This window comes from Macrobrachium nipponense, chromosome 41 (genome assembly GCF_015104395.2).
Source record: "Macrobrachium nipponense isolate FS-2020 chromosome 41, ASM1510439v2, whole genome shotgun sequence".
NCBI classification, from domain to species: domain Eukaryota; kingdom Metazoa; phylum Arthropoda; class Malacostraca; order Decapoda; family Palaemonidae; genus Macrobrachium; species Macrobrachium nipponense.
This window is the reverse complement of record NC_061102.1, coordinates 4,389,668-4,416,387: the sequence shown is the minus strand read 5'-3', so window position 1 is coordinate 4,416,387 and position 26,720 is coordinate 4,389,668. Positions and strand designations below refer to the sequence as shown.

General features: G+C 42.3%; 2 protein-coding genes across 4 annotated transcripts in view; both read right to left on the bottom strand.

Annotated features, from left to right (window-relative positions):
• LOC135212441 (hrp65 protein-like) overlaps positions 1-15,286 on the bottom strand; it is a 183,963-nt gene extending 168,677 nt beyond the window's left edge. The window contains 1 exon segment of the mRNA XM_064245812.1: positions 14,644-15,286. Within this exon segment, the coding sequence (XP_064101882.1) occupies positions 14,644-15,136 (493 nt within the window). The 5' untranslated portion in view covers positions 15,137-15,286.
• Positions 15,287-21,638: 6,352 nt separating this feature from the next.
• The window catches only part of LOC135212440 (putative sodium-coupled neutral amino acid transporter 10), a 94,769-nt gene continuing 89,687 nt past the window's right edge, over positions 21,639-26,720 (bottom strand). For 2 of the 3 annotated variants that reach the window (XM_064245810.1, XM_064245809.1), the window contains exons 12-13: positions 23,886-25,244; positions 21,639-23,707 (exon numbers count right to left, since the gene is read on the bottom strand). In XM_064245810.1, the coding sequence (XP_064101880.1) occupies positions 22,710-23,707; positions 23,886-25,244 (2,357 nt within the window). In that variant the 3' untranslated portion in view covers positions 21,639-22,709. Of the gene's footprint in view, positions 25,245-26,720 lie in introns of all 3 variants that reach the window. The other variant, XM_064245811.1, reaches the window with a different exon arrangement.

Below are 26,720 nucleotides of genomic sequence, written 5' to 3'. Positions count from 1 at the left end.
ATAAATTATAGTTGTCGTCGTCTTTGCAATTAGAAGATATTTATCTATTGTCGTCTTTGTAAATAGATATTCATCATCGTCTTTGAAAACAGATATTTTCGTCGTCTTTGTAAATAAATATTTATCATCATCTTTGTAAATAGAAGATATATATTTATCCTCATTTTTGTAAATAGAAAATATATATTTATCCTCATTTTTGTAAATAGAAGATATACCTATATTTATCATTGTCTTTGAAAATAAATGATATAGTAGATGTAGCATTGTCTTTGTAAATAAATGATAAAGATGTATCGTTGTCTTTGTAAAAAGATGATAAATATTAGTCGTCTTTATAAATACGTAGTAGATACATATCTATCGTTCTCTTTGTAAATAGTAGAAGATAAATATCTATCGTCCTCTTTGTAAATAGTAGAAGATATATTTTTATCGCTGTCTTTGTAAATGGAAGATATAATGGTAGATCTAGGGTATCTATCCGCGGCGGCCCAGACTATGGCAGTTGCGATTATAAGTAATATTTATTTTAAGTAATATTTATTCGGACGACTGTAATTAACCCCCAGGGGCCAGCAGTAAACACTGCGAAATACACTGGACGGCCCAATCCCTGGTAGATGTCGTATCAGCGGTTAAGTTTCTTGCAGGGTAATTCTAAAGAGTAGTTCTGCACGAACTGCAAGGAACGTAACCGGCCGCGGATACCACATCCACTAGGGGTAGGGATTGGGGTGTTCAATGTATTTTGCCATTTTTAGTACTGGCCCCTGGGGGTTAATTACATTCGTCCGAATAAATATTACTATAAATTCTAGTTCAGTAAGTAAAATAACATAGGAAAACGTCAATTGCCATAGTTTAGGCCACCGCGGACTGCGTCTATAGAAATACCCATATATTTATCATCGCCTTTGTAAATAGAAGATAGGGTAAAACACCACGGAAGGCCAACCCTCACCACAGTGGACGGGTCTTATTCACTCGATATTTAATTGGTGAAACAAGAATACAATTGCAACTCTAAGCATACCATTTAAAAGATTGAAGTTTTTTGTCAACATAATTGTGATATATGAAAGCCCCATACGACTAAAATAAGCATGTGAGCTCTTCGTAAAATAATATGTTTTCAAGGCAGTTTTGAAATCCAATATGGCGGGCTACATTTTGCTGGAAGGTTCTGATCAGTGACGGCCACCCATCTTCCCCAGCCTTCCCAGCACTCATTTGATGAATGTTAGCCGTATATAGTAACGTTTATTGATCTTACTCAAAGATTGCAGTTGTCATCAGCACAATAAAAAACAACATTTTGTTGCCTATATTAGTGAAAAGTATGAACTTGTTATTCCCGGGGTTATGGTTTTTTGAACTGACTTCATTCTTACCTTGTAATCGGCGATTTTTATCCTTACTGCCATCACAATTGAAACTCCACAGTGCTTATTTGATTGTTATTATACACATTTTGGTCTCAGTTCACTCCACATTGCACTTTAAACCCATTACTGTTGCTGGTTCCTAAGCGTGCGCCACAAACACAGTTACGAACAGCAGACGACGACAGATGACGAAACTGCAAAGTTTTATTCCCTAAATTGTTTACTTTACTCGTTATTTAGTTTAAATTTACTCTGTTATTTAAAAACAATTTTAATTTAATTCATGTATTATCCCTTTTTTGCAACCAAATTACCCCCGAAAAATTACAGATATTTCTAAAGTAGATAAAATTAAATGTTTCTAGCGTTTTCGTACATCTGGCCCGCGAAACCATAGAGGTAACGACACCAATGGATAAGAGCATAGAGGAACCGACTACGAAGAAAAGGTGAATTATATAAACATATTTTTTTTTTTTGCTTTTTTTGTTTTTGCTAGCACTTTTAATAGATTTCATTTCCGGCTATATTAGTATTTTGAATTTCTTAAATAACCGTATGCCAGAAAATATGTAAACCTTTAATGTTTGCATGCTAATAATGGCAAAATCATCGTTGCCACATTAGTGGAGGCTTCACACATACGCTGTTTCATTTTATTATAAACAGTTTCCATGAATTCTATTTGTCATAGTAATGCAATAATGATAAAATTGGCTTTAATAATTATGTAACACATACCGAATGGCAACAGAGAGAGAGAGAGAGAGAGAGAGGAGAGAGAGAGAGATAGAGAGAGAGAGAGAGAGAGAGAAGACAAGGACCGAGGAAAGGGGTGGGGCGGTGGCGGTGGGGGGGGGGGGGGTGGGGGGGTAGGGGTGTGAGCTTTATCCAACCCGTGTTCATATCCATTTCTGCATAATGGAGTTTTTGTCTCTTGGTACAAGGACAAGTGTCATTATTCTTTACGATTAGTGATTTCACGATACCTTATAAATTACGGCACTGGGTGTAATGCACTATACAAAAATCTCGTTCTGATACGAGTGTTCCTTACAGAAATAGGTATTGCCCAAAAAACGTGCTTGCACTGTCTCTGAAACCCATAGCAGGTATGCTGCTTAGTTGTCAATCAAGTTTTTTGTAATCAAGTAACATTTTTTACAAAAAGCTTATTGAATAGGGTAAACATCACAGCAGGCCAAGCAGGCCACCTACAATCAACACTAGCCCACCCTCCGAAAATGACAATTTGTCCAAAATTGCATTTTTCCTGAACTATACAAACCTGAGGTCTTTTACAATAGGAAGGTACTAGCGGCAGTCTGGATAGGTCGTAAGCTTTCGAACAAGGGGTTCGTAGTTAACTGCTTGTCCGACAAAAAGGCGGCGCTCGAGCGCGACTGGTAGGTAAAACAAATCACTTTTGCTTTTGGCCCAAGCAAAAAACTGCAGAGTGAGGGGTGGCATGAGGGTGGGCTATGTGTAAAAGGACCTCAGGTTTGTATAGTTAGGAAAATGCATTTTGGACAAATTGTCATTTGTTCCGAACACGGCATACAAACCTTCGGTCCTTTTTTTTTTTTTTTACAATAGGAAGACTCATTCTTGTGGGGGGAATCTTGAGTCTTTTGTGAACAGACTGGTGTTCGCCCAACCAACTTGGAAGCCTCCCTGGTCGTAAGAGCGAGGGGAGGGATCCAAGGCCTCTGTCCGATTGATCGGGGTGTGCACCGCAGGATCAATGGTCAGACCTCTGGACCAAGTACTAAGAGAGAGGCAAGCGTATCTCTTCGTACCAGCAAACAAGAACAGTTCCTATTTGCAGAGGCAACAACGTTATGGTTTTTCTCTTGTTGGTCATCCACTTCCCCCCCCTTGAGGAGGAAGTGGTGGGATATTCGCTCCCATCCCTAGTGAAAGGGATAGGATGGGGCTCTGTCGAGTAGCTCACCCGGCATCTCGTCCTTATCCAACAAGGTGATGACCGTTTTATCCCTCTACCCACAGGTAGAGGGGTAGAAAAAAAGATAGGAAGAGAAGCCAGTCACTCTCTCTTCACTTATCTATTCTTACAGTCACACCAGGACTCGATGGCTGTTCAGCTGCTAGGGTCTGGGTAGCTAGGACAACGTGTTGAGCAGCCACCACGGGTCCTAAGGAAACGATCCAAGGACCTGTGGGCAATATCCAAAAGGTAGAAGGAGGTGCCAGTGGTCCCCTGGGTTGTACCAGACCCCCTGCCTTCAGCCTGCGCCACGGAGAAGTTCTTTGTGTAACGTCGAGGGGAGTGTACTTTCTAGGGTCAATCTTGTGCTGACGAAAGAGTCTTCAACACTCCCCGCTGGGATGTCGAGTTTCTTCAGAAAGCCCCGGTCCCGCGCTTTCACAGGACAAAGCAGCATCTCCTTCGCATCGAAGGCGTTTTGAAGCCCATTAGGGAGGGGAATTGTGAAGGACTCTAACCGATCGTCAGGAAACCGAAGGGTTCAGAGTCTCGCTACGAATTCGGTACGAAATCGAGCGTCACGAATCCCCATCCCCTGGGATGCTTGACTTCGCAGGCAAATGTCATGCAATTACCTCAGAGGAAAAGAGGTGGGAAGGGTTGTCGTATGACCTATCCCTCTTCTCGACTTCGGTGATGTCCTGTACCCATACTGGTCTATCCGTCTGCAGCGAAGTTTGTTGTTTTCTCGGTAGTGGATGGGACACCGACACTCAATGGTGGGTTGTCGATGGTATGGGTACTGTGACAAGCCGTTAGGACGAAGAAAAAGATTTGTTATGGAACAACCGAACTAAGTCCACAGCGAAGTTCGTTTAACAGACTTGGGCGCTCTGACAGCTGCCTACTGACTGCGTTCGGTAGGAGGCAAGTTTGTCAAGCACCCAGCAAGTCACGTGACCTTCGCCTTAACAGGTTATGCCAAGAGACTAAACAAAATAATTTGTTCGTCACCGATGCCAGAAGGCAAGGGGGATGACTCTCTTAAGGCATGTGCCCAACAGGCGAAAGTCAATTGCCTTCTAGAGACCGAGGGTCCTTGATGGCAAGATATCTCATAGTATAGTTGATTCTCGGGTAAGGAGAAACAACACTATGTGACGTTGAAGACGAAGGTGTACAGAAAATGCAACCTACGTCTTCACAGCTGAACCGAGAGAAGGATTCTCAAGATTCTGAACCTGTGCTACAAAGACTGGGAGAACGCTAACCGCTATTGATTGCTGTCCGGTGAGGATCGTAGTTTTGCAATAAAAGCGGAGCGCTTCCAGTAATGAAGACAGGGAAACTACTGCCTGAAGAACTGCTTCTCATGGGCTGAACATTTGGAAGTAGAGCTGTCAGGTCGGAGAGAGGTAGGCGATGTCTTCTGACATATCTGTTAATTCGGGCGAGCAATGAAATTGCACACCTACGAATACGAGCTATTTTGAAGACAAACTCAGATTTCTGCAAAAATATTCGCATTATCGCAGTGCGATGCAGCGGTTGACTAGTACAGACTTCTGTTACCGTGCGGTAAACGAAAGATGACAGAGTCCAAGAGATATCTCTGTTGAAAATTCTCGCAATGTCGAAGGGCGATGAAATCGAGCGTCACAGCAGTAGATGGTCCTCATTATTGCGAGAATCCCCGTTAATCAAGAGACCTAAGTCCATGATTGTTTGGGCAGAGATACGGTTCGGTAGTCCAATCCAACCAGGGGACAGAGAGACGTAAACCGACCGTGCATACCGTAGACCCCTAGCTGATATGAGCCGCTATCAGCAGTTCAATACGCAGTAGCTCTTCGGTGACTCGTCATCCTGAGTTGCCAGGTATCCATTATTCCAACGAAGGAATACGTTCGGCTAGAACCACGAGCATAAAAGAATACGCTCGAGCAATTTATTTAAACCGAAACGGATTTCGGTAAATTACAAAAGCTGATTTTGGTGTTGTCATGGGGGACAATACCAAGTATCTAAAAATCGAAACTGATAACTGCTGGGAGGTTGCAGGCAACCCCGAGTTGCAGTTCAATTAAGATACAATTCGTCTCGGTCAAAAACAAAACCCGTAGAGTTAACTACGTATGGCGCCTACCCACGGACAATTCACTGTTAAAGAATCATGTCGCGGGGAGGGTAATATACGTATATATTTGTAGTTTCTGTACCACGACCTCCATCCTAAATTCTTTTCCCCTCGAAGGGATGAGAATAAGGATTGGAGATCGACCGCCTTCGTTCTCTTATTTCAAGAGAGTGAAGGAGAAGTCTTTCACCAAGGAAAGCTTCAATGGTGAACAGAATACCGAAGACGATAGTTTCAAGCCAAACTGGAAGTTCCCGTCCGTTCTTCTCTATTCCAGGTTTAAGCGCCTACTGTGAGATACTCTTCTTTCAGCAGCGGTCTTCTTCCAATGCTAGAATTACAGGAATTCGAGCATAACGAGGTTTCCCGATTATCGTAACAATTATCGGGGATTCTCGCTCACTTTGGACCGTGGTCTCGCCTGAGTGTTTGGAGATCGTTAAAAACTCGGAACACTCTGAGTGCGCTAGAATTCCGTAGAATTCTAAGCAACTCTGCGAAACCCCCCCACCGAATTCGTCAGACGATATCGGCTGGTGGTCCTCTGATTCCCGTAGAAAATCGAGAAAGGGGTGGGCAGGATCCCTCCTCAATGACCGGGCTTACGTCAGGTAGGACCCGAAGGTCCCCCCGTAGCGCAGCCCCTACGTGGGATCTTACAGAGAAATCTCTGTAGGATCCCTCCCCTTTCCCCTCGTAGCCGTAAGGAGAGAGGGAATGGGGGAGGAAATTGGATACTGCTCGCCTTCCCAGCGGATCTAGCAGTTGGAGAAGAAAAGAGCAGCCATCGCCTTACGGCGATGGCCTCTCAGAGGCCTGGGAAAACGTATCGTCAGGAGAAAACGTTTCCCGAGGAGGGTTACGAAACTCATACTGTAGGTAAGTGTCTGCCGCCACTGTGAACGTCGTCTGGGGTGGGGCTGATCGCACCTGACAGTAGAGACCGATACCGCTCCGACTCATTCCAGTCCTCCTCGAGGGTCGAAACCTCAGGAGGACCGAAGGGGTTATTTAAATACGGTGTCCGAAGACACGTATAAACGCCTCTGTCGCAGTAGAGGAGGTGAAGTATCTTTGTTCGACCGTCCAGAACTGAGAGAGCCTTCTGTCCGAGCGAGAGACACCTGGTTCAACACAGTCGGCAAGCTCCCGATCGCGGCCGACCCACCGTCGATTTTTGGGTTCCCTCTCGGGCCCCAAAACGACTCGAGCCGAGCGTGGCTCTGCTGGTGGGATCGCGATCCTTCCCCGAGGTCATTGTGCTGACGAATCAGCGCCGTAACCTCGCAAAGTTCCTCTGATCTCGGAATTGTCACAGCATCTTGCAGAGTGGGACCGTTAAGCCCTTCGAAACAAGAGATATTTCCGAGAACCTTCCTCCTAAGAAGGGGGAACAGCGACAGCCCTCTCGGTCTTCCCCATCCACTTGCGCATACGCCTGGCCGGTCCAAGAACCGTGCTGGCACGTAGGCGTTGTGGTGGGATCATGAGGGGCGCACCCCTCACGATCACTCCTCAATACCTCGCTCCTCCCGGTGTAACCCCGAGGTGGTTGAAGGTACGGGAGAGGCAGACCTGACGCTCCCTCGTTGCTCGCTGGCAGAAACCAGCAGGCTTGGAGGGCTGGCAGGCGAATCGTCAACCCGCGGTGGCGATCGAGCTGCAGGCCTGGTCGAACCGTTTCGCTGTGGAGAACGCTGGACTGAGCACAGCGGCCCCGATCTCGAGTGTCAAGAAGAGGCTGGTGCTGTTGCCGTACCCGTCGCTTTCTGTGAGAGCGACGGTTAGGCGACCTGCAGGCTCCCACTGTCACAGTGAGACCGGTGCTTTGTCCTCACGGCACGTCACGTCGCTGGGTTCCAGCCGTGGCTGGCACCGGCGAACGGGAGGACCTTTCCCCAGCCTCATCCCGTGGTCGGTCGTGGACCGTCACGTCCCCGGGTAGCCAGCTGTTCGCCGCGAGAGTTGAGAGCTGGTCTGGTGGAGTCGCATGAGCGGCTGTCACCAGTCTTCCGCCCCGTGCCGTGAACCTGACGCTGAGCGGACTCAGAGTCCTGGTTCCTGGCTGCACGGGGGGGGGGGGGGTCGCTGGTAGGCGACCGTACACTCCGGTACCTCCCGCGAACGAGAGGCCGAGACGGACCCTGATGCAGTGGCAGAACCACTGACACCAGGCGGGGAGGGAATACCGTTGTTAGCCGGTACCGCCTCTGGGCCCCGTAGTCTTCTTCCCCCCCCTTGCGGAAGAAGAGACACGGGCCCCCGCTCCCGAAGGACAGGAGGACCAGCGGAAGGGAACCCTCCCGTCCCACAGAGGTGAGACGGGTCCCGAGAAGCTCCCGAGGGAGACTTCTTAGGAGGGAGGAGGCAACCTTCTTCTTCCTCGGCTGTGAAGCCTTAGAAGTCGAAGGGGAAGAGGCGGCAGCCGACGACGAGAAGAAGATGAAAGACGACGACGACTACACCTTCCTCCTCTTCTTCGTCAGCTTCCTCAGGACGACGTAAGATCTGCTATCCAGGGCGGAGCCGGGGCTGCTGTAGCCGAAGCCACAGGGCCCGGACGACACCTGTACAGACAGACCAAAGTCTGGGGTAGTAACCACCACGAAACAGGGGGGGGGGGACGACATCAGCAGGTATGGGCATCTCAGGAACAGCAGGCACAGCCAGCACAAAGCATCGGTAGGGACAGCCAACGCAGCAACGCAGGACAGCCAGCGCAGCAACGGCCGGGGACAGCCAGCGTAGCAACTGCATGGACAGTCAGCCCAGAACTCGGCAGGTACGCAGGCAGCACCGGAAACACAGGAAGTGAGCAGCAGCCAGCAACATCCTGGTACCGGCGGCAAGGTTCCAGGGCGAGCTCTAGGGCAGCGGAAGTGTGGTCGCTGCAGCGCGGCAAACCACGATCGGCGGCGGGCACGCCCCCCCTCTCGGTACGGCGAACGGCACTTCACAGCGGCTGTAGGCAAGAACTGTTACCACGTGAGGCAGTACACCAGGGTGAGGAGGGACGTCGTCACCTGGTTGCGTGGGTCACCACTCATGGGTGCCGCAGTAGGCCCAGACATAGAACCGCAGCCCCTGGACACTAGCACGCCCTGCAATGAAGGCGCCCCATACCTCACAAGGTCCACCTCGTGGCAGTAGCACCTGCGGAAATACCAGTAGTAGCGATTAGTGGGGGGGAAGTCCCTCGCGCTGGGGGGGGTGAGCCCTCTCCCGAACGAGTGAAGACCCCTAATACAATTGTAAATCGGGCACCGAGCGCCCTCCCCCGCGCTCGACGGATCGGGGCAGGAGAAGAAACGCCGATAACCTCCCCCCCCCCCCCACCCCCCCCCCCAAGGGGAAGGGCCATCTGTGGGAGCTGAGCGGGGGGGGGGGGGGGGGGGGGTTTTCTCGTTTCCCCCCCGCACGTACCCATGTACCCAACAACAATATAAGAGCCCGAGAGCATCGTGCCCATCGGCCCGAATGCAAGGGCATAAGGATCAATTCCCTGGACTGAGCGGAAACTTGAACCAAATAAATATTGATGCAATCATAATAAGGAATAAAATGAAAAATGCTCTTGCATTACGATTCACTTCACATGAATAAGGGCTCGATCGAGCGCATTTGCGCCCTCGGTACCGAGCGCAAGGGTTGAAAGGATCCATTCCTTACCTTTATGGATCAAGGTTTCTGGAACCTTGATCCATAATGAATTGATGCAATCAAAAAATATTGAAAATGAAAGACTACTGCGCTTGCGATTTCACTTCATACAAATAAAAAGGGGTGGAAGGATCAATTCCCGGAAATAGCGGGAAACATTGATCCCAGTAAACAATGCAATCTCAATAAAAATGAAAATGAAAAAGAACTGCCTGCGATTTCACTTCATTCAAATAAAAAGGGGGTGGGGAAGGATCAATTTCCGGGTAAGCTCGGACACTGATCCAATATGAGTATTGCTACAATCAAAATAATATATGAGAAATGAAAAAAAAGAATACTGTACTTGCGATTCCACTTCCATACTGAATAAGTTTCCGTGCCGAGCGCATTCGTTCGGCAACGGGCATACAGGTTCCAAAAAATATAAATGAAAAGAGCACTTACTTACGATTTTCATTCTACACATTTCCAACCCAATCTACGCTCGGATCGAGCGCGTCCCGCCCTCGCACCGAGCATACACAATACGAGGATCATTTCTGGGAAAATGAATTCCGCACTTACGCCCTTCAGTCCCGGCACTCGGGTAACTCGGGAGGGCGTGGTGAAAAAACCAAGATCCTTTAATTCACAATTGACTCAATGAAATGATTGTACTTACAATTCAGTTTCACTAATAAATAGAGAAAAACACAATCATGCGAAAGCAAACGGACGATGAAGCGGGTGAGAGCGATGATACAAACGTCCACACGCCAGCAGGCCGGAAAGCAAAAGTGTTTGTTTACCTACAGTCGCGCGCGCGCGCCTGTCGGACCAAGCAGGTTAAACTACCGAACCCCTTGTTCGAAAGCTTACGACCTATCCAGCTGCCAGCTAGTACCTTCCTATTGTAAAAGGACCGAAGGTTTGTATGCCCCGTGTCGAACAAAGTACATATAACGCGTCCTGACACCAGATGGGCATCATCGCCGACTTCTTGTTGGTGAGAAACGGAGCTAAAGACCTCTACTCTCCTTTCGAAGTAAGAATTTTCTCTAAAGTTAGAAATTAAGGCCAAATTTTAAGATTTAAACAGAGGGTACTGAAAATGGCGCCCACGGCAGTGGAAATCTCACCACAACGCTTTAGAAATTTTTACTTACAACTAAAAATGTTTTCGAAGATTGACGCCATCTCGATGTTTACGGAGTCGCTTGTGTCAACAAACTTTCCATTTCCTGTGATAAATCCGCACACCACTTGTACCCACAGACGCTGGAGCACTTTTATCACAAAAAGTCGAACACGATTTTCTCACCAACAACGAAGCCAGGAGTAAACAGCTGTTTTGGTAGAAGATGACGAGAAGCGTGGTCTTAGCTAATTTTTAAATAAGTAGTAAAACATCAATATTTTACATATTTATGATGATTAATTTGAAAATATTCATTATTGAAAAAGTAACTCGACTCTGACTCAAATTTAAGTAATTATTTTTCTGAATTAGAGCGTTCTTTAAAGTTCTGTATTATGACGTCACGACATCTTGACTTTCGTACCTATTGTAAATAATTGCTATACTCAACTGTCATTGCAGAACAGTTTACCAGTTATTCATGCAGATTGTTATCAGCTATACATGTAATTGTTATAATCGTAATGTGCATTATATATCTTTATTATTTACTTTTTGGATATATGAAGATGTTTTACTGCTGGATTATCGCCGTAGTGTGACGCAATCGTTTTCGGTCCATGGGGGTCTGTCTGTTTCGCCACCATAAGAATTATGGGGCCGAATTTGCAATGACCAGAAAGTCGTTAAAAGAGGAAAGTTAGCATTGAGGGGCATATGTTTTGGACTGAGAAAAATACAAATTTATTCAATAGCTAGCTTGTAAAAATACTTGGTTATAAAAAACTTGATTGACAAACTAAGCAGCATGTCTACTATGGGTTTCAGAGACAGTACAAGCACGTTTTTGGGCAATACCTATTTCTGTAACGAACACTCTTAACAGAACGAGATTTTGCTATAGTGCATTACACCCAGTGCCGTAATTTATAAGGGTATCGTGAATCACTAATCGTAAAGAATAACGACACTTGTCCTTGTACCAAGAGACAAAAACTCCATTATGCAGAAATGGATACGAACACGCGTATAAAAGCTCCACCTACCCTCTCCCCAACCCCCCCCCCCCCACCCCCCCCCTCCACCGCCATCCCTTTTCTTCTTCGTTCCTCCGCCTTCCTTTCTCTCTCTCTCTCTCTCTCTCGTCTCTCTCTCTCTCTCTCTCTCTCTCTCTCTCTCTCTGTTGCCATTCGGCATGTGTTGACCCTCCAACTGGTATAAGACTACACAAAACGTTTGAAATTGGTGAAATTAGGCTATGTATTAGAAGGAATATATACATAAATATTAAAGCAATTTTAATCATTATTTGCAATTACTATGACAACTAGAATTCATGAAAACAGTTTATAACCTGTTAAGCGTCACCCACGTAATAATACGTTTACCGCGATCTACTCGGTAGCGCCTTCAACGGGATATTACGTTCAAGACTTTAACTGTGCTTGCAAGCCGTCAGCCCCGTATAATACGTTTACTCGTATAGAAAGTGTAGGAACATCATTTGGTAACACTCTCAGCACATGGGAAACTTATTTCCAGCCTGGCAACTCTTTCTGGTGGTCGCTTATGCTAGAAAACTGCCTGTCCCTGTTGGTTTTCTTTCAATACGCTTCGGGCGTTTCTCGAGACAAATTGGATTTCGCGTCTTTCACAATGAATGTCCCAAAAGAGGAGGCATATTTCTTCAGGTGAGTCAATCAAATACTAGATGAGGAGTGTGATATTGATAACCTATTTTGATGATGAGAGCTCTAGTTCTGAATCCTCCAGTGATGATACAAACTTTTCTTCCAATTGCGGGAGTGATGATGACTTTTCTTTGCCGAGTGACTGGACTCAGAGAGAGAGAGAGAGAGAGAGAGAGAGAGAGTAGAGAGAGAGAGAGGAGAGAGAGAGAGAGAGAGAATTTACTACAGTTAATTACAGTATGAATAACAAGCATAAAAATCAATATTAACTTGAAAAACTATCATCAGTGCTATGATCGCTGATTACAAAAAAAAGCGTGACGGTACGTTAGCAGCGAGCTCATCAGGGGCGGACGCTTAACAGGATAAATAATGGAACGGGTCGTAGTGAAGCCTCCACTAATGTGGCAACGATGATTTTGCCATTCTTAGCATGCAAACATTAAAGCATGCAAAACATTAAAAGCATGCAAACATTAAAGGTTACATTTATTTCTGGCATACGATTATTAAGAAATTCAAAATACTAATAAAGACTGAAATCAATGAAAAGTGCTAGCAAAAACAAAAAAAGCAACAAAAAAAAAAACGTAGTCGTTCCTCTGCACTTTTCCGTATTCGTTCCTCTATGGTTTTCGGCAGCCAGATGTACGAAAACGTTAGAAACATTTGATTTTATCTACTTAGAAATATCTGTAATTTTTCGGGGTAATTTGGTTGCAAAAAAGGGATAATATACATGAATTAATCAAAATTTTTAAATAAAGTAAATTTAAACTAAATAACGAGTAAAAGTAAACAGTTTAGGGAAATAAACTTTGCAGTTTTCGTCATCTGTCGTCGTCTGCTTTTCGAAATTGTGTTTATGGCGCGCGCGCTTAGAAACCAGGAACAGCAATGGGTATAAAGTGCAATGTGGAGTGAACTGAGACCAAAATGTGTATAATAACAATCAAATAAGCACTGTGGAGTTTCAGTTGTGATGGCAGTAAGGATAAAAACGCCGATTACAAGGTAAGAATGAATTCAGTTCCAACCATAACCCCGGGAATAACAAGTTTCATATTTCACTAAATATAGGCAACAAAAATGTTGTTTTATTGTGCTGATTACAACTGCAATCTTGAGTAAGATCAATAAACGTTACATACATACGCTACATTGTTCAAATGAGTGCTGGGAAGGCTGGGGAAAGATGGTGGCCGTCACTGATGAGAACCGTCCATGCAAAACGTAGCCGCCATATTGGATTTCAAAACTGCCTTGAAAACATTTTACGAAGAGCTCGCATGCTTATTTTAGTTCGTATGGGGCTTTCATATATCACAATATGTTGACGAAACTTCAGTCTTTTAAATGGTATGCTTAGAGTTGCAATTGTATTCATGTTTCACCAATTAAATATCGAGTGAATAAGACCCGTCTACCGTGATGAGGGTTGGCCTGTCGTGATGTTTCCCCCTAATCATCATAAATATGTAAAATATTGATGTTTTACTATTTATTTAAAAAATTATCAAAGTGCATGCTTCGTCGTCGTCTTCTACAAAACAGTTGTTTACTCGGTGAGGAAAAGTTTTCCGTTTGTTGTGATAAAAGTGCCCCAGCGTCTGTGGGCACAAGTGGTGTGCGGATTTATCACAGGAGATGGCGTCAATCTTCTAAATACCTCGAGTTGTAAGTAAAAATGTTGAACGCATTTTGGTGAGATTTGCACTACGTTTGAGACCGTTTTCAGTACCTTCTGTTTAAATCTTAAAATTTGGCCTTAATTTCTAACTTTGGAGAAAATACTTACTTCGAAAGGAGAGTAGAGTTCTTTAGCTCCGTTTCTCACCAACAACAAGTCGAGACCGATGCCCATCTCCGTGGTCAGGACGCGTTATAATGTACTTTTTCGGAGGGTGGCAAGCGTTGATTGTAGGTGGCCTGTTTGGCCTGCCGTGGTGTTTTACCCTATATTTATCATCTTTGTAAGTAAACAGAAGATATTTATCGTTGCATTCATAAATAGAAGATATTTATTAGGGTAAAAAACCGCATGGTACAGGGGTGGACCATGTACGATCAATGTGTACAACCACAAGAAAAGTACATTATAACGCGTCCTGACATCGGAGATGGGCATCAGACGCAACATTATGTTGGTGAGAAACGGAGCTAAAGACCTCTACTCCGGTGTCAGGACGCGTTATAATGTACTTTCTTGGGGTTGTACACATTGATCGTACATGGTCCACCCCTGTACCATGCGGTTTTTTACCCTATCATCTTTGTAAATAGAAGATATTTATTGTCTTTTGTAAATAGATGTATATTTATGTTGGGTAAGCGAAGTGCCAAAAGGAATTACGCTATGTCGGCCAGTTGTCTGTATATACTTCGGCCTTGGCCATGCGCTTTGAACAAATAGCATCTTGGGCGAATAGGAATCATCTAGACGTATTAAGCCACGAAGGGCTTCGCCCTCAGGAGCCGAAATCAGGCAGCGTACAGGTTTAAATACAATTTATAAAATCATAGAAGATAAACAAAATAGTATAAAATTAAACCAATGCCTCCGACATGACGCCCGAGTCAACTTAAATACGAAAATTATAAGAAATAAAAGGTGGATTATACGACACTCACCTGTCCTTTGGAATTGTCCCTGTCGTAGCCATGTCCTCCGCCACCTGGACCAGCACCCCCACCCCCACCTCCGCCTCCTCCTCCTCCACCCATGTAACCACCTCGCCCACGGCCGCCACGCCCGCGCCCCATATAACCTCCACGTTCATTGCGGTCGTGGTGTTGGTGTGGAGGGCCACCTCCTCGGCCGCCCATGCCACCTCGCCCTCCTCCTCCTCCTCCGCCTCCACCTCCACCTCCTCCTCCACCACCACCACCTTCGTTGCCTCCAACGCCGCCTAAGTTGCCGACGCCGGCGGGAGGTCCTCCTCCTCCTCCTCCTCCGGGAGCGTTGTTACCGGCATTGACATTGGCGCCGCGGCCTCCTCCCATCAGTCCTCCTCCTCCTCCTCCACCGCCGCGGTTTCCGCGGAAGGACGAGGATCCTCCTCGACCGCCGCCTCCGCCACGACCGCCCCTGAAATTGTTGTTGTTCTCGCCATTTTCGTTCGGTTTGGGGCTCTGTGTCTCCTTTTTGACGCTTTCCAGAGTTTTGGGTGGCGTCTGCGCTTCCATTGTCATTCCTTGCGGCTTCAGTTCGGTTGAAGATATTTCACAGACACCAAAATGGCGTAACGCGACACAACTCTTTAGAATTAGCGGCGGCGACGCGAGGGGCCAATGATCGATCGCACTGCGCGTGCGCACTGGCTCCGTCGCCGTACTGCCAAGGCGGTGGGGAGGAAAGCTCGTTTTACGTCGTCTCTCTTCAAGTACCGCCCATAAGTAAACACAAATATTAGTTCTGGGTTTAATTGTAGATGGCGATAATGACGATCAAGGTTTTTGCCGTGCAACGAATTTGTTAATGGTCGCCGGATAACATCTGCAGAAATATGGTGAAACGCGCAAAAATGAATAAAAAATAGATTAAATGAACCCGAAGCAAGTCTACAACATGGAACATATTGACCAACAATACTACGTCCCTCCCAGAAAAATAAATTGAAAGCATGAGAAAACATTTGTTTCACGACAAAATTTTAAACTTATATCTTCGAGAGCTATTAGCAAGAGAGGGATACTGACCAAAACTATATTAGCAAAGTTGTGGGGAAGGATTATAACAAAAAAATGTGGGACAGTCGGTAAAGTTATTTAGATACCGGTTAGTTTAGGTTGAACTAATGTATCTAATAAGATAACACCTCACTGAAAAAATGAGACTAAATAGAAATATATATATGAAATGCATGGATTTTTTTTTTACAAAATAAAAACCTTTTTTCAACATGGACGGAAATTATATAACCTAATAACGGGAACCAAGGACGTGCGAAGTATACCAAAGAATTGATTAGGGCTGATCAGGGAGTAATTCTGTGAATTATTGCGGTCTTTTAGATATCCAGTCAGTGGGAAACAAAGGTATTAAAGATGGAAATAGTCTGTCAGAACTCAGCTGGATATCTTACTGCTGAAAACAGTCTGAATAAGAAGCAAAATGAAGCTAGTTATAAAATCAATTATACGTTTTTTTATATAATATCCGTATACACCGAGGACAGGCAAAACTCAAAGTGACATTAAATCTACCAATGAAACTAAAAGGCGAGAAACAAACGGATAAGGGTTATATGAAACGTCATTTCAGCACCGTTAATATAACGTATTAGGAGTGAGCAAAAAAATAAGAACAGTTATCATCCGTCTGATAGGGCAACATTTGTTTGTCAGTTTCACTTTCATAGTATTCCTCAAGATTTATTTTCCACTTTTCACTCCATTAATTTGGATATGCTCCTTCACCATATATCGACCAAAATTCTCACATATTCACGCGTTTTAATAGTTTGGTTCCTGGCTGCATCCTCAAAAGATACGGCTTTATTTCTATATTTTTTCCACATAATTTGTTGTATATATCTTTATTCTTGGTTCTTCTTTGTACATATGGCATGATCTGTCTCCTGTTATGTTAACACCTTGGCAAAGTATTCAATTTGTTTCACGTAGAATCCAATTCTTGAACTTGTGTTCTCCCCCAACTTTTTGGGCATACGAGTAGGTACTTCAAAGAATATGTCCTGCTTATGCTCATATTTCTGTCATTTGAAACGCTGCATTTCATTATATATACCACAGACAAAACAAATCTTGCTGCGTAGAGATAGCTAATCATCCAGTGTTCTTGTATCTCTTCATATCTATTAAGAGCATTTATTGACGTGATGCTTATACTTTGGTTATAGATTTCATCATATTAACTGTTTCGAGTTTATTTGAAATTCTTTATATCGGGGGTTTTTCTTATGCGATTGGGATCTCTCATTTTTTCTTATAAAACTATTTTTCCTTTGTTACCTACAAATCGCCATGTAAATTTGCCGTATGACCGATCGGTGTCGTTTTTTCTTCTTTTTTCATAAATCGAAATTATTTTTACTTTATTTTTTCTAAATGACCTAATTTTTACTTTATTTTATTTATTAAAATAACTTTTAACCTTTGTACTCTAAACGATAAACTCGTTTCTGGGTGCACGACCTTTTGATAAAAAAAAAAAAATCACTGGAAACAACTCTTACGACAAGGACGGTGACCGTTTTACTCTCATCGCTCACTGTAAGAAAATTATTTGAACAGTGCACTGAAATTTCATGATTCGCTGATGTAATAATTTCCTGTTTTGTAGCTTTCGCTGATGAGGATTTTTAGAACAAATACATTCCCATTTTGTCGTCTTAATATATCTGTATAGCGCGTTCCCTTTGATTTCGGAACAGTTTTTCAATTGTTGATTTTTATGAACTTCTCCAGCTATTGATCGTAGGCTAAGTTATAACTCCCAAAGCCCATCCAGTCTTGTAAGAATCAACGATAATATCGGCATTTAAGCAGCAAAATACAAATTACAGCATCCAGCGACAGAATGTAAAAGTAAATCTTTACTGAAAGATATACTTTCATTTACAGCAACATTAACCATCGTTAAGCAAGGTCAACACCAGACGAGTAGTGATGGATAGATTCGTGTTTATCTTCCCGATTGTCTGCATCAGGTGACCACTTCTATTTTCCAGTTAAGTTTATATTTTCTTAAAAATAAATTTTTCCTTCCAGGGGTATATTCCTTTATTCTTGAAATTGGGCATGTTGATGAAATTTAAAAACGATCACCCTGAACTTTCAGCTCTCAAACTTTTGAACATATTACATCTCTTGACATTGAAGGGATATAATTCTAGGCAGTACGACTGTGGCATCTCAAAACGCTATTATTATTAGAATATTATCATTGTAAACGTTACTTTTCCAATAATTAGCTTTCAATAACTTTCTTTGAACTTCTTTTGGGGTCAAATACTCCATCAAATATTTTCAACGTTAGAAAAACTGGAGATGCGTTTGGAATACAGGTTGGGGACATATTTTACCTTGTCATTATTTTCATCAGACTTGCCTCGGTGTCCCCTCCCAGGCCTACCCAGGACAGAACGAATAGCAAGTTTGCCCTAATTCTGTCTAGTTTGGAACAGAAAATGCCTGACAGGAAATGAACTGCAGCATGAGAATCAATATCATTATCATCCTCCTATCCTGCTTATATGCAATAAGGCTTCTTTAATCCTTGGATGTCAGTGAAAGGCACACACGCATTGCCTCACGAGAGAGAGAGAGAGAGAGAGAGAGAGAGAGAGAGAGAAGAGAGAGAGAGAGAGAGAGAGAGAGAGAGAGAGAGAGAAAGGTGGGCGAGTGGGGTAGTAATGTAGCAACCATTCTCATGTGAAGTCTTACTTCACGGAAAATATAGTCGTTTTGAGTAGAGGATTAAAGAAAACTAACCACAGGAATATAGCAATTGACTTTTAATATAATAGACTTTTTACAAAGTTAACTAAAACGCTAAAGAATCGTGTTCTAAAATACCTGCAGCAGGAGATTCAAATAGCTGCCAGGGGTGATATTCTGTGCCTCTAGGCTGTTCGGAATAACATATAAACAATCAAGGTCTTCAAATGATTAGATGCAGTTCACAAAGGTGGAGGTCAAGACAAGCTAACGTGGGATAACGAAAGAGATATATTTAAGCAACGATTCGAAATAGAAACTTTTTCATTTTTCACAAGCATAATAATTGATACCTATAAATCTGGAGAATTGCTAAGAAAATCTTAGAGAGCACATATGAGATGAGGTAGAAGACGACGAAGAGTGAAGGAAGGAATGATACTGAGAGGAGGAGGAGGAGGAGGAGGAGGAGGAGGAGGAGGAGGAGGAGGAGGAGGCGAGGAGGAGGAGGAGGAGGAGGAGGAGGAGGAGGAGGATGGAGGTGGAGGAGGAGGAGGAGGAGGGCGGAGCTTTCTTCTTCTTTAAATATGATAAAGGAAAGGTACACGCAGAATAATATTGGAGAAAAAATAACCCTCAGGGATCTTGTCGCCAACCAATAGAAATATTTAATGAATGCAAGATAAAATGCGCCTGCTTCCAACCTAAGACAAATAAATGCATTTTAATAAAACCTTCAGTAACGATGGAAATTTCACTGGTCCCATCATCAGTGAATATACATAATGCTCTAAGAAGGCTTTTATAAAACTACCTACTTCTAAGTCCAAGTCTCCATGGATTTCCATCTGTAATGACAGGCAAATATATATGCAAAAATAAGTATACTATTACATATAACATAAATATCTGCCTGCATAAAAGTAAATTATTTCTGCTTTAAACTAACTTCAAAACATTACTCTAACTACAGTACAGTACATAATTTACTTTGAAACAATAATTTAGCTTCAAAATAAGACCATATCCAGGAATGATCATGAAAAGTAAACCAATAATTATTACAGTTCTGTAGCCCTCAAAAACCCACAGGGTTCACTGTTTTTTTCATTTGAAAAACCCATTAACGACAAATTTACTCTTTTACTCTCCTCATTACTACACTCTTGTCCTCTGTACTAAACTGAACTTCAATTGTGCCTACAGTCTTCCCCTTTTCTATGATTTCGTGCAAGTGATTCTCCCATGATTTCCACATCATCTGCTTTTTCTGACCTAACCCACCTCCAACCTTTAGGATTTCGGCTTACTTTGCAGTACACCATCTCTCTCTACCACTTTCCTGTCTATTATATGATCTTACCATACTCTGGCCATGTATCTTAACATATATAACATCTATAATCAAAAATTTCAAATCTTCACCATTTTCCTTGTCAGTTCCCATGTAGATGTACTACGTACCAGTCGATAAGTCTTTGTTCTGTTTATTAACGGAACATTATTATTTGCAGCAGTCTAGCAATTTCTCCACATTCCATTTATGGTGCACCTCTTTTTTATATTTTTTTTTTTTTTACTGCTTTCAACAACCTGCTTCCCATTTCAGTATGTATGGACTGTAACAGAACTGTTCTACTTCTGAGTATTGTCCATCAATCACAGCACGTTCCCTACTTCATTCTACTTTCTATTTACTCTTGTATTGCAGCTGGGCATAAAAAACCTAACTCTGCAAACACCCTTTAAAACTTGAGCACCTTTTCCCCCCAACTATTACATTTAGTAAACAGCAGCCACATGAATTCAAGTCTTTCCCACAACATTCAAGCAGACACTTCCCACTGCTTCTTCTACATTCCACTCCACCTTTTAAATCTTTCAACTGCCTACTTCTCATATTCTCCCTTTAAAACTAAGTATTCAGCACATAGCAGCCCTCAGTTTTTATTTGAAATAATGAATATTTATCATAAACTTAACATATCTTAAAATAACATCACAGCAAAAGAAGTTCACATTATACACCACTCGTCATTGATAACACCTCACAAACTGAACAATCAGCTATACTGTCAATCCTATCGGTTATGATGCACTTCCTCAACTGCCTGACCAGAGTTCTCGTTCACCAACTTTGTCAAAACACTCTGTTAGCTGAGGGCTTCTAGGATAACTGTCATCTGTTATGGAAAATTATCTGTTATGGTAAATTAGCAGATTAGTCGGCGGTCATGGTAAATTAGCAGAATGTACTTAGCTTAACATATGGGTAGTTTGCACTCTGCAGCTAAAACACTCTTTGGTTGGCCAGATTATGTTGGTAGGGCCAACTGAAAAAACCTTGCGGTGCCAGTTCCCTAAATAATTAAATAAAGAACCTCTTAGAAATGCTCAAGATGTCACTCCAATAGTTGTTTAAGACAGTAGCATTTTCTGAGTGAGACAAAGAAATGTGAAGCTACTTTAAAGCTTGAAGTGGCAAAATATGTTAAGACCAGCTGAGAAGATGGTATAATTGGAAATCAAAGGAAGACTAAGTAGTATAACAAGGATGAAGTGTGAAATTGAAACACTACTACACTGAGCTGTTCTAGAAAAGCACATAAAAGACATAATTCCTGAGCAGTGTTAAAATGGGCACTTCATAACAAGAAATAAAATAAGAAATAAGTAGGCTACGGCAAATCCAACACATTGCAAAGATTGACACAGTTTCATGAGGTATTAAAAAATAAAAGCAAAAAAAGGTATCTTTTGTATAAGGTCATTGTGAATTCTGTATGGACACAATGCCCTCTACAAAAACAGAAAAGCCAGAAGTTAGCAGCAAATCTTAACACTACAACTAATAACACTGCTAAATATACAACATAAATAATTAGTATCTACTAAGCAATACATACTGATAAACAGATGAAACAACAGTGAATTTTGACCTGTTGTGAAAGCAAGAGATGAAAAAAGAGATTTACAATAACATTCTAAAATGTGCAGAACATCCACTTCCGCGAACGGTAACGTGGATGATGTGAGGAAGGATGTCAATGAAGCAGAAATTTATGCTACTTCACTGATATGGAGGTTTGATCATGATGATGATTCCTAAAAAGCATCTAAGGATGTAGAATTAAATAATCTGGAGACAATCTCCAGTGTGGAGAATGCATCAGTTTCAAGTGTGTATGTATATGTGTTTCTGTGCATCTGTAGGGGGCCAGACTTTCATATTCAAAACTGCGCTTTAAGAACTTCTGTTAGGGGGACACCACCAATTAACTTTTTGTGTAGGAAAATAAAAGCATCTGGCTTATATGGCAGACTAATAATTAGAGCACCCCAAAAAATGCCAGTTTTTTTTTTTTTTTTTCTACTCATCAAAGCATACATTGCAACATTATTTAAAAGCCCTCCAAACTCTTTGCTAAAATAAAGCCACTCCATCAGTGCTTTTCTCAGCTGAGTACCATACATAAGAAAATGTTGTAATGCTTTGGCTCATGTAATATAGTGCTTCCCTTGGTGGTCGAGATATTTCACCTTACGGTACAGATGATTTTAGTCTAAATATGCTTTTCTGTTAGTGATACAGAGATACGGTAAGAGACTTGTCCTTTGTATGGATAAAACAATTTTACATTCTCTTAGCGGTAAGAGACTCGTCCTTTGTATGGATAAAACAATTTTACATTCTCTAAGTCTAATAACAGTGCATTTTGTGCTTTACTTTTATTCCATAACACTATTTAGATTATTATACCTATACTACAATTTATATACAGATGCAGCAGATATGATGCAGGATATGGAAGAGGTGTCATGATGGAAGACAATTAGTAGATACAATATTATCCACAATCATATCAGCATTTTGAAAACAAATCACTTTACATAACATAATCTGAAACAACGGAACAATGTATGGCCAATATCAAGTTAAACTAAACACAGGACACTGATCTTCTGGATCAGCTATCACATTCATTTGCAGTTATTAGTTTGCGTTTACAGGTGGGTTCAACATTTTTATCCATCCTACTGCTTTACACTTTCCCTCCATAAATATTCCATATAAAAAATATACGTACAGGAATGTTTAACCTCAGACATCTTTCTTATGTAGCGAGGTAGAGCACAAGGCCAGCTTAAGCACATATAACACCACACCTTTATCATTAGACACATCAGCGCTAGTTCTTGGAATCCACAGATTGCAAAAACTAATGCAAATTAATAATAAAAAAAAAATAAAAAATAAAAAAAACACGGCATGCGGGCAGCCTTTACAAAAACGAACAAAACGCTTCTTGCCCAAAACAACTTACGGAAATGCACATTAAATCATAATTTCTGAAACGTTTACTTATGTTTCGTCCCAATAATAATCTTCGTCTCTCCCCTTGTTCCGTTTTTTTCTTCTGGAACGTCCAGTCCAAAGAAGATGACGGGTATCGTACATGACATCACCAAATTCTTTCCATTTTAGCTCTTTGAATATTTCACCATGAGGTAGATCAAAGTTGGAGTAACTATCCACATCTCGCTTTCGCCTTTCTTCGTCGTGTTGGGTTTTCTTTATATCCTTAACTCGGCCTAAAATGTCTCCTTTAACATTTTTCTGCTTTTCCTTTTTAGAGTCTAACTTTCCCACTTTCGTTTTCAGACTGTTTGATTTGGACGTTTCTGCTGTTTTTAAGACCTTTCCTTTACTATTCTGTGAAATCGATTCTTTCATCAGTTTCTTTTTCCTAATCAATGTTTCGTCCTCCTTTTTGAGAGATGGCTGTGATTCTCCAACAACTTCAACTTTCAACTTTTCTTCAATTGGAGATAAAGGAGCTGGTGCACCAGCTGGAAGCCCTGCAACAACCTCATTTGCAGCTGGCTGACCTAAATGATTGGCTATAGGCTGACCTACTACACCTCCCTGTGCAGTTTGAGCAGGTAAATTTGGCTGCTTTGGTTGACCTACATAACTGCCTTGTAAGACTTGAACTTGATTAGGCAGAACTCCTTGAACAGCTGGACTGCCACAGCAGCTTGCAAAGGCTGGCTTTGCACTGCCGCTTTCACAGGCTGGCCTTGCACTGGTGCTTGCACAGACTGGCCTTGCATTGGTGCTTGCACAAGCTGGCCTTGCACTGGTGCTTGCACAGACTGGCCTTGCATTGGTGCTTGTACAGGTAGGTTTTGCACTTGCACAGACTGGTCTTGCACTGCTGCTTGGAAAGGCTGGACTGGCACTTGCACAGGCTGGACTGGCAGTTGTGCTTGTACAGGCTGAATTGGCACTTGCACAGGGTGGATTGGCACTTGCGCTTGCACAGGCTGGACTGGCACTTGCACAGGCTGGACTGGCAGCTTGCACAGGCTGAATTGGCACTTGCACAGGCTGGACTGGCACTTGTGCTTGCACAGGCTGAATTGGCACTTGCGCTTGCACAGGCTGAATTGGCACTTGCGCTTGCACAGGCTGAATTGGCACTTGCTCTTGCACAGGCTGAATTGGCACTTGCGCTTGCACAGGCTGAATTGGCACTTGCACAGGCTGGACTGGCACTTGCGCTTGCACAGGCTGAATTGGCACTTGCGCTTGCACAGGCTGGACTGGCACTTGCGCTCGCACAGGCTGGACTGGCACTTGGGCCTTGCACAGGTAGGCTTTGCACTTGGACAGCCTGGCCTTGTCCTACAACTTGTGCAAGTTGGCCTTGTAAGGTTGCTTGCACACTTGCTTGCTGGACTTGCACTGGCAACTGCACAAGCTGGCCTGGCACAACCACTTGTGCAGTTTGGCCAGGTGCCTGTGCTTGTACAGGCTGAGGAACTACATTCACTGGAGCTTGCTCAATTGGCATTCTCCCTAAAGGAGCAATTGGCTTGCCATCAACATTCACCTCAGAGCCAGACTGAACTGGAATATTTGCTTGAGCCGACTGTGCTGCAAAGTTTCCTGCTATAGCTGCATAACTGGCAACACTGTCAGCAGGAACTTGGTTACCAGCCGGAACTATCTCATTTGGTACAAAATTGGGCGCATTAGAATGATAATATGCCATTGGAAGTTGAGGGTTTATCTTAACATTGAGATCTACAGCAGGATTGCCCTTAGCTAAGATACTCTGATCCACAGTAGGAACAGGAGCCTTGGCGCTAGGCACAACTTCATTTGCTTCCTTCCGAGGGTGATATATATTTGACTCTGCCTGATGGATAGGTTGTGGGTTTAACAATAAATTATTTTGATTCAGTGATGGTTTGAGATGATTATCTACCAACGAATCAACACCTAGTGGAATTCCTGCTTGAAGACCTGCATTATTTCCCTCCAGCATTTTCTCTGCTACCACATTCCCTGCTCCAACATTTTTAGCCTTTTCTTCTTCTTGCTTCCTGGCCTCCTCTTCTTCCTGTTTTAGTTTGTGATCTTTCAACTCCTGGAGGATTTTCTTCTGCTCTTCCAGAATTTGCTGCTGCTCTTGATGCTGCACCTCCATCTTTTGTAAAATTTCAACTTGCTTTTTCTCTATGTCCTTTCCTTCCTCAACCTTGTCCTTTTCTTCTTCATTTTCTTTCTCTTCTTTCTGAATAGCATCTGGATGTAAAGTATCGCCTTCATTTTTAGTATTGAGAAGGTCTTCCTCGTTATTTCCCCCACTGTCTTTTTGCTTTTCCTTGTTGTAACTAATATTACCATTATCCTTTTTATTGTTCTTTTCTTCTACTTTATCAGGAGCCTTTTCCACATCTTCTCCATCACTCTGCCCTTTTTCTTTTGCTAAACCTGCTTTCTCATCAGGCGGGGGTTCAGGTGCAACTGGCTCTTTCCTGGTAGCTGTGTCTTCTCCAACACCAGCAGGTAGTACAGCTTTGCCCTCTTTCTCACCCTCACCTACATCTGATAAGAAAAACAAATTTTAGAAAACACTTTTCATACTGATATTCCTTAAATTTTACTGTTGTTCAAAAGTTGAGATTATCACTATGTATACATATCTGAAAGAATTACATAAATTATATAAGTAAAAAACTTCTGTACTGCAGTTTACCAAGCCTTAACTATTTCAAGTTTGAACAAAAGACATGTCAAACACAATATCTAAATCACTGCTACTCTTATTAAACAGATCAAGTAAATTACCACTGTCTTTGCACTATTTACTTTGACAACAATGCCAAATTACAAACTCTGTCCTCAGTATGATTTTAACTCGCTCTACTTCCTACACTCATTTTTAATCAATAGACAAACACTAGAGCGTACTTTGAAATTAAAGTGTTTTTGTTATCACTTTTAATATTCAATTAAATAATAAGCCTCTGCATGCAGCCTATCAAGTACATACACAATTAAATTAAATTTATGCACCCAACTAATGGGAATATCACACAAAAGTGTTAATGAAAAAGTAAAGAAAGGAACAATCTGCATTGAATAAATATTAATGGTAATTACTGCCTTACAGAATAAATGATGGGTAAATATTTTAAATAAGAAAATTTTATGAAAATATCATGAAAAAAATCTGTAAAAGAATACGTACATTGCTCTAAGTATTTATATTGGGGGATGTTAGTTCGAATTTTTCTTCTCTTTTGAGTAACAGAAAATCAAGGAAGAAAAAGTCATTACCTACATGTTTGTAATAACAGGTTGTAAATATTACTTAACATCTAACCATCTAACCATAAGATTAAAAAAGGGCTACTATTATACATTCAAAATATGCCATAGTACAGTACTTCTCTTGTACAAAAAAAGGGTACATGGCATTTTACAGTACCATTTCTACTTCTGCAATTATGCCTGGTCAAAGGCGGTAGTATAAAGTGTCAAATTACAAGGGTCAAGTTGTAAAGTGTTCACTTGCAGTTAACATATGGGCAAGACATCCAACAGTACAGAGCCTCAAGTCCTACCAGTCATTTATGTCCAAACAATTTTGTCAATCACTGTTCTGTCCAGCCAACCATCATACACATTTACATAAATACTGTTTTTATATATATTTTTAAACAAACCTATTTATCATATTTATGCTGAAACTTTGTTGCCTAGACTTCTGGGCTTTGCTCCAGAAGCAAAGGAAATCCCTCAGGACAACATCATCATTTTGACCCTAAGCTAAGTATTACCTAATTTGAGTTAGGACATCCCTCATTCAATTTCCTAAAATGATAATTTGACTTCTTTAAAGTAAGATCTGGACACAATGAAATAAGATTCCAAAATAACCTACAGTAAGTATGACTGAGATGGTCAAGAAAATTAGGGTAACTTTATTATTTCACCAGAATATGCTCCTCCTCAAACCTGTGAAGCATTTCTATGAGGGTGAGCCTTATATGCAAGCCAACACACTATTTAATGGCC